Source organism: Gallinula chloropus (assembly GCF_964237585.1).
Source record: "Gallinula chloropus genome assembly, chromosome: 14".
NCBI lineage: Eukaryota > Metazoa > Chordata > Aves > Gruiformes > Rallidae > Gallinula > Gallinula chloropus.
Genome location: NC_140099.1, coordinates 15,635,720 through 15,650,021, shown reverse-complemented (window position 1 = coordinate 15,650,021; position 14,302 = coordinate 15,635,720). Strand labels below are relative to the sequence as shown.

At 49.3% G+C, this 14,302-nt stretch overlaps 1 protein-coding gene across 1 annotated transcript in view; it reads left to right on the top strand.

The window, feature by feature from the left end:
* The first annotated feature begins 325 nt into the window (after positions 1 to 325).
* FOXN3 (forkhead box N3) overlaps positions 326 to 14,302 on the top strand; it is a 130,582-nt gene continuing 116,605 nt past the window's right edge. The window contains exons 1-2 of the mRNA XM_084270619.1: positions 326 to 525; positions 3,378 to 3,934. Of these exons, the coding sequence (XP_084126745.1) occupies positions 3,392 to 3,934 (543 nt within the window). The 5' untranslated portion in view covers positions 326 to 525; positions 3,378 to 3,391. The remainder of the gene's footprint in view (positions 526 to 3,377; positions 3,935 to 14,302) is intronic.

The window sequence follows — 14,302 nt, the reverse complement described above, 5'->3', positions numbered from 1 at the left end:
GCCGGCCCGCCTCCGAGGCGACCCCGCGCCACGCCGCCGGGCGGGGGCCGGCGGGCCGGGGCGGGCGCCCCCGCGGGAGGCCGCGGCCGGCGGCGGCGAGGGCCCCTGGAGGGTCCCCGCGGCCTGCCGCGAGGAGCGCCGCCCGCGCCGCCGCCCTCCCCCACCGCCGGCGGCCCTCCCTTCCGCGGCTTCTCCCGTCTCGGCTGGCCCAGCCCACGTTTTCCCTCTCTCCCCTCCCTCCCTGGTCATGTGTCGCCTTTTTTGTTTGCAGTGGAAACAATTTCTCGCTCTTCGGCTCGCACCGAGGCGGACCGCTGCCCGTCGGGAGCGCGGGGCGGGCGGGGGGCGGGCGGCGGCCGGGCCCCATGCTGGCGGAGGTGCCCCCTGCGCCGGGACCCCCGCGGCACCCTCGGGGCTCGGGCTGAGGCGGGGGGCGCGCGATGCCCGGCTCCGTCAGATGAAAGTTTGCGCCGCAGCCATGAGGGGACGGCGGTGAAACCACCGCGCCCCCCGCCCCCCCGCCAGGTAAGTTGTTGGTTGTTGTTGTTGTTGTTGTTCGCGGGGGGGTTGCGCAAGGCGCTGGCGGGCCCGCCCGGGGGGCGGCGCGGTCCCGCCCGGCCCGGCCCGGCCCGACTCCGCGCCGCAACTTGGCCGGGAGTTGGTGCGCGGCCGCGCCGCGCGCGCCGCCGCGTCCTCGCCGAGCCCGGCCGGCCGACCGAGCCGCGGGGCCGCCCCCGGCCCGAGGGGGTCCCGCCGGGGGCTTCCGGGAACCGCTCGGGCAGGGACTTCGGGACGGGCTCCCGCGCGCACGTATGCACAGCGAGGAGGCTCGGAGAGGCGCCGCGCGGCGGGCCGCGAGCGGCGGGGCGGGAGCGGGGAGAAGTTGCCTTCCCGGCGCGGCGGGGCCAGCGAGGGCCGTGACATCTGGCCGGCATTGGAGGTATGCGCGCCGCCGGCCGCCCGCGCCCGCCCAGCCGGAGCAGTCCCAGTCTCCTAGCAACGCCATTGATTGGCTGCGGCGGCGGCCAATGGGCGCCCGGCCCCCGCCTTCCCTGTGGCCCCCCCCCCCGCCGCCCCCCCCCCGTGCGACAAGTACGGTGGGATGGCTGCGCCGGGGGGCCGGCCCGGTGCGCCTCCCTCCGCCGGGCGCTCCCTCCCGCCGCGGGTGCGGCGGCGCACGGCGCGGAGTTGCCCCCTCGGGCGGGCGGCTGCGTAGCTCTCCGGTGGGGCACCGGCAGTTGGCGGCGGATTAAAAATGTTCGCCCAACTGCGGGCTCTCATGTGACCGGCGCTCCTTTGTCTGGCGGCGGGGCGCCGCGGCAGCCGCCGAGGGCCTCCTCACCCCCCCCCCCCACCCCACTCCCCCCGGGTACTGCCAGGGCCGGGCCCCGCCGCCGGAGGAAGGGGGCAGCCCCCGGCACCCCTCCCGCCCGCGGCGGCCCCGCTGGGAACCGCTCTCCAGCCGGGCTCCGCCGGTTCTCTCTGCAGGCGCCGGTGGCCGGTCGGAGTGGACTCCCCGGGGCCCGCGGTCGCCCCCGGCACCCGTGAGAACCGCTGCGGGGAGAGGGGGGGGGGGAAAGGAAAGGCAGAGAAGGGTGGTATGATACAGCCCTTTGGGAGGATGCTGGCAAATAAGCAAATTAAACAGAAAGAGAGCAGCGTGTTGTCATAGCAACAGCGCAATTAAATTACTTTACTGTCAGCCATCATACAATTTTCCTGTTTGGAAGCTCATGGGACGTAACTTCCATTTGGAGTCGGAGTTGGGCGTGCGGTGTAGGCAGGCGACGCCGGTGCCCCTGGACGCCGGCGGTGCTTGTGTCTGATACTCGTGTTTACCTTCTGGCTGTGCTGGATGCCGCTTTGAAAGCTAGGAAGTGGGACCTACGTAAGTTTGGCCTCCTGGTGTTTGTATCTGCCTCGGTATTTTTTCCTCTTCCAGACGCTTGTGTCAAACCACACACGGTTGCTGTGCGTGTGGGGTGATGGTGCCTGTCAACGGGCTTCTGCGCAGGAAAGTTCCGTGTGCCGCTTTCCGTAGCGGCTGCCTTGGTGTAAAGTGTTCACAGGAAGAGCCAAGGAGCTTTCTCACCTTTGTCCTTTTGTAACAGATTAAAATACTGTCTACCCTTTTCCAGAATGGCTATCTTGCTCTTTTTTTTCTTCTTTCCCCTGCAGACACATGGTTTATCCTGCTGTTACCTGTAGGCTTTTTTCCTTTTGTTTTCACTATCGACTGTGTGACTTCAGGGGACTGCTGAGGGTACATTTTAGATGCAGGGAATTATTTTGCTCTTCAGCATTCCTGTAAGAAGTTTTGTCGGTTTTAAATCACTTCATTATTCTTTCTAGTTTTTATTTCACTGCTGTTCACACATCGAGACCTAAATCCTGGCAGCTTTTTGCTGTATGGAGAAGCTGAGGGACTCTGTCTCCTTCTGAAGTAAAGTGATCAGGCTCTTGTTTGCTACTCTTGAGTTGAGCGGGAGTCCAACCTCACCCAGCTGCTGAAGGGCTCTGGTCCTCCCAAATATTAAGGCTCACAGGTATCCCTACCCCAGGGCCTGCTGGTGCAACACCCTCGGCAGTTCATCCCTCCTCTCCCAGGCCACTGTTGAGCATCATGACAGTCTGTCTGACTGTTCTCTGCCATGTTTGAAATACAGTTCAGCTTATGTTAAAATCTCCTCTGTTTACATACATTTTTTAAGTGCTCTATTCCTCTGGAGGTTGTTTCCCCATGTCTTGGCTCTGGTCCCAAAACTACCGTGCGTCGCTTTCCCTCCTCCCTTCTCCCACCCTTGCTGGTTTTGAAGTTCTCCTGTCATTTCTGAGTTCTGTTGCAGCTGTGACTGTAGTCAGATTGGATGCTTGTCTGCCTCAGCCTTTAACCAGAGTGATTTTAATCACGGTGCTGTTGTATTGTCCTCAAAACTGAAACAGCTGAACTTAATCTGAAGCAACTGGCCATAAGCCCTTCTATTTTTTAAAGATTTTTTATTTTCTAATTTTTTTTCTTTAGTTTGCATGCTTATTAAAGTGATACAATGGGAGTATTCAAGGGTTTGGTACACACAGTCATTGTTAAAGGGACATGTCTTTGGGGTTTCCTGTGTGGGGCTTCACATTCATGCAGAACTGAGGTGTGTCACGACTACTGTCTATCGGCTGAAATTTCTTCCCTTGTCCTGACTTGAGATGATTTTCCTCAACAGTTGTTGGGGGGTGTTTATGGGAATCTGACACTTTTTATACAGATGGCAAAAGGCCGAATGATCAGTTAGCGCATAAGGTTTTGACAGCTTTTCCCTATCTTTTTATGAGCTAACTTTTCTCTCTTGTTTCTTTCTCCCCTTCCTTTGGATTTGCTCTCCCAGGAGTCGCTGTCTAAATGGGTCCAGTCATGCCTCCCAGTAAGAAGCCAGAGGGCTCAGGAATTAGTGTTCCCAGCGGATTGAGCCAACGTTACCAAGATAGCGATTTATCAAAGGCACTTCACGATGACGAGGACCTAGATTTCTCTTTGCCTGCCATCAGATTAGATAAAGGGGCCATGGAAGATGAAGAACTAACAAATTTGAACTGGTTACACGAGAGCAAGAACTTGCTGAAGAGCTTTGGGGACTCGGTGTTGCGGAGCGTTAGCCCCGTTCAGGACATTGGTGATGACACGCCGCCGTCTCCTGCCCACTCTGACATGCCCTACGATGCCAAGCAGAACCCCAACTGCAAACCTCCTTACTCTTTTAGCTGCCTCATATTTATGGCCATCGAGGACTCGCCAACCAAAAGACTGCCTGTAAAGGATATATACAACTGGATCTTGGAACACTTTCCGTATTTTGCAAACGCACCCACTGGATGGAAAAATTCTGTGAGACATAATCTATCCTTGAATAAGTGTTTTAAGAAAGTGGACAAAGACAGAAGTCAGGTAAGTTTGGAACTGTGGAAACCCATCTGGCTCTGAAAATATTCACCTGCTAATCCCAGAACAACGTGTCTGTGGCAGTGAAGTGCTGCATATGCAGTGCTGTCCCTGGTAACATGCATAGTTCATTACATTCAGAGACGGCATTTCTTTAGCATGGCTCATTCTGATTTTATTAAATTCATTGTCTAGACATCTGTAAAAGTACTTGGGGTGTGTATGTGTTTTTTCTTTTTTCCCCCAGCTGGTGTCTTCATGCATAGTGGTTAAATATTGTTTTTAGTTATCATGCTGTGGTAATGGTTTCCAGCTATACTAGATGAATGTAATCATGTTATAAATAGGCTGCTTGCTGTTCTTGGTTTATACAAATGTATAGTGAGAGGGTATGCCTTCTGTAAGAGTCCATTGCTTTTTTCCCAGTCTGTGTTGTAATCTGAAAGAAACCCAAAAAACAAACCTTTCCTTTCTTTTAAACAAACAAATAGTTCTGAATTTTTGGTCAGGAAGCTTCACTCCATTCCAAGCAGGTTTTTGAGAAAGTCTACCAAGAGAGAGTAGATAGGGCTAGCACCAGCGGTGAAAGTTACCATTCACCGACATCTCAGTCCTCCTCTCCCTGGGCTTGTGCAGCTCCTGCAACCAGCACAGCAGCAGAAGCCCAGGGAGCACGTTTTTGGTTTTGTATCTGTTGCTGTCATCTGGTTTCACTGCTGAATCCTCAGCGGCGTCTGCGGGAAGAGGCTGTGTGCGAGGGAATGGGGAAGCGAGGCGGGCGGCGGGGGCCGTCCTTCGCACAGCCTTCTCCTGCGTCAGCCTGCCTGGGAGCAGGGATCAGTTTCCCAGGGGGACTGACTCGAGACGCAGCGGTCTCCATGAATCTTTGGCAAAGTACGAGCACGCTGATAAAAATATCAGCTTGCAGAGTAATTTCTCAGGCCTTCTGTGAAATAAATAGCAGGTAAAAGCCACATCACTCACCGTCTGTCCCCAGAATTGGCTGAAGATCAGAAAGTGGACACTTTCATCTGGCAGAAACAATAGATGCACACAGCTTTTGTGTTTCAGTGAAGTAAATGCTGTAATTGTCTCGTAACTGGTTACCCTGAAACTAGACTTCTGTTGGTGGTGCTGTTCTCCCTATTTTGGGCGCGATTTAACTTTAAATGCCTTGGAATAGGAGCTCAAGTAACTCTTTAAAAGAGTTGTACATTACCCTAAAATAGCAATTTTTCAGTTTAGATTCCTTTCTTTGGAGCTTTCTTTTTTTAAACAATGGACTCTCTTATTCTATCTCTCACCCCCACCCCCTTTATCTTTTTTAAAAAGTCATTCCCCAGAATCCACTGTCCTCATACTGGTGGTCACTCACTATATATTGGATTATAAGTATAATGACAAATTATAAACTAGTTGCTGTGAATGATGCTATATGAGATTAAAAAACCTGTTTCTCAACTGGATCTTGTTTTGTGTAAACCACAGTCTTAAATTCTTGTTTGGAAGTGAGACTATAGTAACCCATACCACGCCAGGCTTTTATGATCCTGTCCCAGACCACAGAAGCCTTCACACAGTACACTTTAAGAACCCCACGGAACACTGTAACCAGCAAGGCATGTGTTTAACATTGCCATTTGTGTTTTGTTCCGTCTTTCTTCCTCTGTTTACCAGTAGACTATTTAAATTACAGCTTCCTTCCTATGAGGAACTTGTCTTCATGTCTTTCTGTCAGATATCCGGCAGTCTGCTGAGCACGTTATGAACAATATACCACGATGTGCTGCATCCACATGGGGAAGTGGCAGAGCACAATGCATGAGTAGTCACCTACATCTCCAATCCATGATTGGAGCCATGGTTACATAGCTAGACAACAAGGTGTGGTGGGAGGCCTTGCCTGTGTGAATAATGAGGTGGGGCTTTATTCGTTCTTGGAAAAACCCAGGTTATGAGAGACTTTCTGCCATTTCCTGGAGATGCTAGTAACTGCAGGGTAGCTGGCATTAAGGTGAATGAGATGAGACTCTCAGACACAAAATGCACCAAGGCAGGTCATTTAAATCCCCTGCTGGGTTTGTCTCCTGTCCTGGCCAAGGGGCAGACAGAGTCCCCAGCACAGAATTGGCGCTTGGTCAGGTTGCTGAATCAGGTGCTTTGACAGCTAATTGTGGACTTGGAAAGCAGTAAACTTCAGCTGCTGGCTTTGGAAATACCTTTGTGTGTGTGCACATGCACACTCCGTTGATACAAGTACCTTGCAGCCAGCCTCTGTTCAGAAGGGAAGTATCCATCAAAAGGGTCGTCCGATTTTGGGCTGGGGCCTGGGGAAGGAGGGACTCCCCTCTATAAGGACCCATTTTATGCCATGTCTTCCTCTGTGCAGCTGGATTCTGCAAATTGCAGGTTTGGAGTCTGCCTATCTTACTGCTTTTATGTGTGTGGGAAAAAAAAGCATTTAGCAAACGACATGTTAGAAAATGCTAACAAGATATGCTCCAAAACATGTGCAGTGTGGGGGGAAGGAGTTAATCAGTGCTGGGAATTGCAGGCATTTGCTGGCTGATGTGCGTTGACACATTGTGAAAAGCTAGAAGCTTTTCCTCTCATAGTTGTGCTTTCCAGTGTTTGTGCAGCCTTTTCAGTAATCGCTTTTCTAAAAAAAGTTCTGCTGAACACTTAATTCTTTTTTGAATTCCCTCTGCATAGTAGTTTCCTCAATCTTGGGTTCCACTGATTTATATTCATGGGGCTAAATATGTATTTAATAGTATGCAGCTTTTTCTGCCTGCATATGAATGCTTGCATTTCCTGATGAGAGATCCTTGCAACAGAGTTTTTTGAGAAAAAGACAGACTTCCAGGCTGCATCCCTTTAGTTTTTGACTTGCCCTGTCCTGGTGCTTTCAGGTCTGGCGTGTAATGCCAGGAAAAGGCATTTTTCCCCTCGGATTTGTTTGTGCACTGCTGCTATTCCACTTGAGCTGCAGTGCCACCAGGCTTACCTGGCAGGCCCACAGAGTGACTATTCCTATCGCTTCGCGATGAGACCGATCCCCTGGATTGAGACAGAGAGCCGGGCTGAAGAAGGGAAAGTGCTGAGCCCTTGATTGTACAAACCTCTCTGCATTGAGCTCAGCAGTTTAATAATAGTTGGCCAGAGTATGAAGTGTCACATGATGGGGGCAGATGAGGAGTTCCCTGGCTTTGTTTATACTGCTGGACCTGTGAATTCAGTCATTCAGATTAATCCTATTGTGAACATACAGATCTAAATGTCCTCTGGTGTGTGTCCCATTTAGTACAGCCCGTTAGCCCATGACTTCCCTGACTTCCCTACCATCTGGTCCTTGGCTATAGAGAGGAATTTTTCTTGTATATGTGTCTCCATAGCAACGAGTTTGCAGTTGATATGGAAAGTAAGCAGTTGCCCTAGCAACGGAGTTACTGATGTGGCAGCTTCTCTGCTCGCAGGGAAAAGGGCTAAGCTAGTTCAGATGCATTATGTAGGTTTGCTGTAATTATAGCTGTGCCCACTAGTGCTGCTCTAGCTAAGGGTCTGCTCAAAAATTTTGTTACAAGCTTCTGGGTTTCTTGTTGTTGTTTTGTTTTTCCCCTTGAAGATTTATTTTACTCGTGTTGGGATTCCTGCGTTGAACAAAGGTCGGTAGGATTGTATTTTCAGGGCATGCCATATGTCTGTGCCTTTTATGAATGCAAACTTTCTCAATCGTGATTATCAAACGAGTGGATGAGGGGAAAGGATGTTTGACCTCCTTGGCTTCTCTGCAATTTTTTTGTCTCAGTGAACAGCCCACAGCTGTGGAAGCTGGGGCTCTCGTCCTGGGTTTCTTTCTGTTACTCTGCCGCCTTTTCCTTGGTTTGTGCTTCTTTGGGCATCCATCCTATCAAGAGGGTTCCTCTTTGTGTCTGCTCTGTGTTGTCTGAGATAGGGAAACACACACGTGCTCCTGGCTGTGTGCACGCTGAAGATACTCAAGTCTCTTAAAGGTTTGTTTGGCACTGGTGCTGAGGGATGTCTTAATAAAAATGTAACGAGGGTAAGGGATCTGTTTATGGGGACAGGAGAAGAAAATGCTCCTCGCTTGATGTGGAAGTTATTCTTAGAAGTACGTGGTCCATAACTGGGTCATGGAGATCCAGCCAGGCTCCTCCTCCGTCTGGAGCGGGCTCTGAGATCTGAGGGCTCCCGAGTGGTCCTTGAGCTCTGCGAGAGCCAGCGTCTCACTTGTCCTCATCTAATGAACTGCCTCTCTCTGCCAGGGCACCTGAGGAGCTGAGGGGGAGCCTTTAGGCACAGCAGACTTTTTAGGAGTCCTTTCTGCCCACGTCTTTCCTCTGATGTGATAATGTCTGGGCTTTTGACAGGTAAAACCCTGCAGAAGGATAAGCACTAGCTGCTGTGAGAGGAAAAGGAGCCTGCTTGTTCTTCCTTAGAATTTCCTAATCCAATCTGCATATAGACAAAGGCAGGGAACCAGGGATCTTGTCCTCCTGCTTTTAACGTTATTATTCTAGATCTCCTGTGAAAGCTCAGTGGCACTCCGGGGATAGAAATGATCTCCTCCATTTTTAGTATTGTTACCACCTGGACTGACCCAAATAAGGCAGGCATCAGAAATTCATTGTGTTTATAACATCTGGTGGAGCTAAACAGTAAAAAACAAAACCAAACATCACTTCCCACCCCACCCCCCCACCAAAAAAAACCCCTCAGATTCATATTAAAGACTTCAGATGATGTTGACTCTGTGAATAATAAAATGTCCTAAATAAGCAGGTCCAAATGTTAATTTCCCAAATTGATAAACGGAGATGTTGTGTGTTTAAACTGGAATTCATTTGGGTTTACTTGAAATCTATTTTTATACCCCAGACTGTCATACAGAAAAGCTCTCTAGTATCAGAAGTTTTCTCCTCAAATTGGTATTTAGAGAAATGACAGAAGAGTTGTAAAAGCCTCTGGAACCATACAGTAATATGGGGTTTCCAGATATCAGACGAATTATGGAGAGCTTTTCTTGAACTCTCAGTTCTGTTTTTGAAGTGCAAACCCAAGAAATTATACAGAATATTTAAATAATAGATTTCCTAAAGCTGTGCATGGAAGTAACATGCTTCCATTTCACCAGCTTCCAGCTGGTTGACTTCATCAGAGCTCACTCTGCAGTGGAGTCTGCCTGTATTAACTGGTTTAGAGCTGTACAAAGCATGATCAGTTCTTTTTCAAGTAATGAAGGAGATCATTGCTGGCAGTATCTGAGAGTCCTCTGAACCTTATATCTAAGGTATTTTATGTTATCTAGCTCTTGGTTAAGATAGCCCATGGGCAGGCGTCCTGCTGAGTAACTGCTGTGTTAGTTGCACATTGACAGGCTATTGACCTACCAGAGGGGATGGGCTGCTCAGGTTAAATAAACTGGTGTAACTGGCCGTGGCTGTGCTCCTGACCCAAACAAACCTGGTACAAACCGTGTTAAGCAACACTGAAGGAGCCCAGACAGGAGATGAGCGAGCTGCTCTCTACCCATCGGGCTTGGGCTGTGGTGGGGTAGATGAGTGTGTTTTTCAGCACCTCCCTTGCTCTTGGTTGGCTGCTCCAGTGCTTTCCTGGCACATGAGGCTTTGCATTTCTGTTTCTGGTCAGAGATCTGATGTGGCTGGGTTTTTATCTTTCCCTCTTTTTTTTTTTAGTTCTTGAGCTGCTCCTCAGCTTAACTCCCTGATAGAGGTCACAACGCAGGCCAACACACAGCTGTGCCAACGAGACAGAGGGAGTAGAGATGCTGGGAAGGCTGGGTGGTACCTCTTGTTGGGGATGCCTAGGAGGCAAAGCATTCCTGGTGGAAGAAGGGCCTGAGAATGGCTGTCAGCTGCAGGGAGGGTCTGTGCAGTACTGCTTGGTGGGATAATAGATGTGGTCCCTAACCAGAGGTAAAGGCTAGGGTGACAAAAGGGATGTAAACACAGTGGGAGACTTTCTTCTGGAGACATTGTTTTTGTTGTCCCCCAGGAGATTTCATTCAGTTTCCCCCTAGGAGCAGGACTCTGCCGTTTGTTGTTCAAATGGCCTGTGCTAGCAAGTCTTTGTGGTGTTTCACTGCTGATGCAAAGTGATCAAAGTCTGGGTTGCCACCAACAGGCATGGTCCCTGCCCAGTCTGGCTGCCTGTCCCTTTTGCTGGGAGGATTAAGCTGAATCCCGGGCTACCCTGCCAGCCCCTCTCCAGCGTATCCTGGCACGCCTGTTGCCCTGCAGAGTGGGCTGAAAACTACTGGTGTTTGTTTTCATTTGGGTCATTTTTCAGTGGGCTAATTTAGTTGTATTCATTTTCAGCTCCCTGCCTGGCTCATGGTCACTGTGGTCAGAGGAGCACCAGAGCAGCACTGGCCGTGGGCTCTGCTCTGTTTAATCTGGCATGAAACCATCCCCACAGCGCTCAGCCAGCTCAGAGCTGAACCATCGGCCCTAGGAGAAGACGGGGAAGGGAAGGGACAAGGGATGCCCTTACCTTTGAGAGTACAGGCTGCACCTAAATGACAGGGGCTGCTTGTATGTTCAGTCAGACATGTGCTGGATGTTGGGTTGGGCCCGTGTAACATGGGTGAGATGGTCCCAAGGAAACCACACAGGTGTGTATGTGCACACGTGTGTGTTTTCTCATCTTCTCAAGGTTTGTTTCTTTCTGTTGCCCAAAGGTCTTAATATTGCCAGTAGAGGTGGCTCTGGGTGGAGCTGTGCTGTGGATACTCTGAAAAGCTGTTATGGAAGAAGGGATGATGTCCATAAAATAATTTGTCAAGCTTCTTTGTACTGCTGTCTTTACCACCATCAGTTTCTTCCTGATTGTCAGATTGTTAACAGTGTTACTGCCAGCAAAGTAACACGGGTCCTGGGCATGCACTCTGATTTGAGCACAGGAGGCCCAAATGATGGGGCTGGAGTGTGTATGTGCACAGGGACGCTTTATGTGTCTGTTACTGAGCGCTGGCCCCAGGGGGATCACCATGAAACTCCTGTGGGGGTAGGCAAGACGTGCACCCGAGCACCGGGCTCTCGATGGCAGCTGTGCTACCTCTGGCTGTGGCTCAGCATCGGAGACGGACTGGGCTTGCTGGTCTGGCCAAACATGCACTCTTCTGTCTTGCACTTAAGTTCTTCAACAAAAGTCAAATAATTTGTCTTAATTGCAAAATATGAGTCCCTTAGACATCCTCCTTCCTTTCCTAAAGGACAAGTGAAGTGTTCTACGTACTGAAAGAGCACAGTAAGTTGTGCTGTGCATCTTCTTTTCCTGGGTGAAGACCTTGTGAAAAAGCATTTAAAAGACTTGATTGTAATTCAGCACTGAAAATAATTGAGGAGTTGAAAATACTCTTCAGGCAGCTTGAAGTAACGTTTGAGTTGCTGGAGCAGCTTCCTCTTCTTCCTCTGGTTTCAGGCAGCTGTGGTGTCCCACTCGCTGGCCCAGGCAGCTGGAACCGTGGCTCGTTCATGCCACAGCTCCTTGTTTCGGGTAAAGCCATTGGAATGACCGGCCCGGTGGGGCCCGAGAAGGAATCTCCCTGCTGCTCATACCTGCTCCTTCTGTGCTAATTTGTACTAACTGCTGTATCTTCATCATAAATCTGGTGAAAACAAGGAAACGGTCCAGGGTGACACAGGTTGGAATCCTTATGAAAGGGAGACCAGGTGTGATTCTTCATTTTTAGTTTGTTGGTATTTGTGTGGTCAGCAAAGTCCAGTGTAGAAGTACTTGACTTATGTCATTTCAAGACTGGGCAGACCATTGCTAGATGAGGTGGTGGCACCAGCACTGTATGTAGCTGTAGCAAGGCAGTAAGTTAGGATGCAGTTAGTCTTGTGAACACAGATATGCTTAAAAAAAGACCCAAACCAAACACATGGCTGCCTCTGGTTAAGTTTTGGTTGGTAAGAATCTAAGGAAGGACTGTGCTGCTTGCTTACATGTATTTTTTAAGCTAATAAATTTTTTTATCTCTTAAGTATTCACTTGTGTATTTTGATTCATAATTTGGTATTTTGAACCAGTACAAGTGTCGTATTTAACCTGGCAAGCAGCTAAAACAACCACACAGTTGTTCTCATTCCCTGACCTTCCCGTCCCCAGTGGGATGGGGAAAGGAATTGAAAAGATAAAAGGCATAACTCCTGGGTTGAGATAAAGACAGTTTCATAGGACAGAAGAGAGTAGTTGTGGTGGTGATGGTGATGATGATAAAAGCCTATACAAAACAAGCGATGCACAGCACAGTTGAGTAGTAGCACCTGGCTTGATGTGATTCAGCATTTTAAGTTTTGGGTTCAAGGAAAAAAATCTCTTTAATTTGGTACCTGACATCTGTGACTTGATCTCATTCCCAGTTAGTTTCAGTCCCTCGCTCAGCCATTCCCTACCTGCTGTGGTGTCCCAGAGCTGGCCTGAACTGGAAAATTATTGCAGGTAGACTGGAGGAGGGAAGAGATGCCAGAATTGTCAGGCAGTGCTTCATTAACAAGCAGCAGAGAAACCTCCATTCAGGTGCACTTATGAGTCCCTCTCCTTGGCACTTGTGCTCTGACACCTTTAAAGGTAAAATGGATCCTGTACTTCTGCTTGAATGCTTATACCAGTCTTGTATCTTAGCTTTTCTGACTTAATTCCTGTGTGAGTTTTGTGTGGTTTGGAGGAATTCAGGCACAGAGGCAATGCTGTACATTCTCTTTAATTGTGGAGATAAAGGCGGCTCTTCGGAGGGAGCAGAAATGCTGTTGCTGTTGGACAGTGGCTGGATGTGGGTGGGTGACTGTTGGGACACTTGCTGTTCAGCAGTCTGGCTCGCCTGGCACTAACTGCCCTTGTAGTTGAGGGCAAGGACCACCTTCCCCAGCTGTGCTGCTTTTAGGGAGAACGTCCTCAAATGTTTCCCCTTTGAGAAAAACTAGTGTCCAGGACGGGAGTTCACAGTGATTCCCACCTTTAGGTGCACAAGGGAATGCCCTGGCTCTGCCATGCTTGGGATTCCTCCATTTCCTCCCAGTCAGGAGGCTGGAGCTGCCTGGTGGTTGAGATACTGCACCCACACCATACTCCCCATCGCCACTGTGCCCGCTCATTTAGTGCAGATTATTACCATGTCAATGAAACTGTGGTTATCTTTTCTGGAGAGTAAGCATGTTTTTAACAGTCTGGATGCTGACAAGATTTATCTACTTGCTGGCAACTCAACTGGCTTCCACAAGTTCTCAATTTCTTGCAGTTTTAAGTGGTGTCAGACTCATGAGTGATAGAGGTCATGTAAGATAAGCAGCAGTAGGGAGGAAGAAGGGGAGTGACCTTCCTACTTTGGCGTGGTTTGTTACTCCTGAACTTTTGGTAAGTCACTATTGGCCCTTCTCATCCTGGAATGTTACTTGTTTTCTTCTGTTCTCCCACCAGTTTGGACTCCTGACTTCAGAGGAGCTGCTTTTGATTTACTCTTGAGTAAACAACAGTGGAATTGGGACTGAGGGCTGTGGAAAGTAGCAGTTGTGGCCATAAATGATGTCTCTGGATCTTACTCAGTTATCCAAATTGGTAATTTTGGAGACAGTACATTTTAATTTGTTAGTTATGTTCTTCAAATTCCATTCTGGGTGTTATGGAAACTTTGTCCTGGGAACTGATATAGGAATTTATGAAAGGGCTCATTCCAAGGATCTTAAATATGAGTGGGTTTTTCCTTGCTAGAGTAGGAAAGACACCAAATTGCTACCCTCAGCCAGTGACTTAAGGTACCAAAACACTATCTGTGGCATGCTGAATTGCTATATTTCGTTGCAGCAGTGAATGATAGCAATTTACCACTAGCTGAGTACTATCAGGATTTTGAAATGCTGGTGTAACTTGCTGAAAGACGACTGTTGGTAAGCAGAGGAGTGAATGGACCTCTCCATGGGGAAGTCTCAATGGCACAGAAAAGTGTACATGGCAGTCTGTGGAGCAGGAACCTACTGATGGGATTTTGCATATGAGAGTCTAGTTGAATGCTGAATTCACACCCATTCAAGCTATGAGCAGAAAATTAAGCTCTGCTTTAGAGCTGTGCTGATGAGATCCCATGGCTGCCTACTGTGGGAGGTTACTCACTGAGATGAAGCGACTGTTGTAAATGTTTTTCTGAGTTTGCAGTTGGAAAAAAATGCATAGAGCGTCACAGGGGCTGTGGGGGTTAATGCAATGCTAGGGTTAGGCTCTGGGCTACCTTATCTCAAGCTCCAATTTACATGTTTTTATCTCCTTTCCTCACCCTTAAGGGTGGAGAGTGGTAGCATGCCTCTCCTCAGGTTATTTATGTTCCAGTAAAAATAG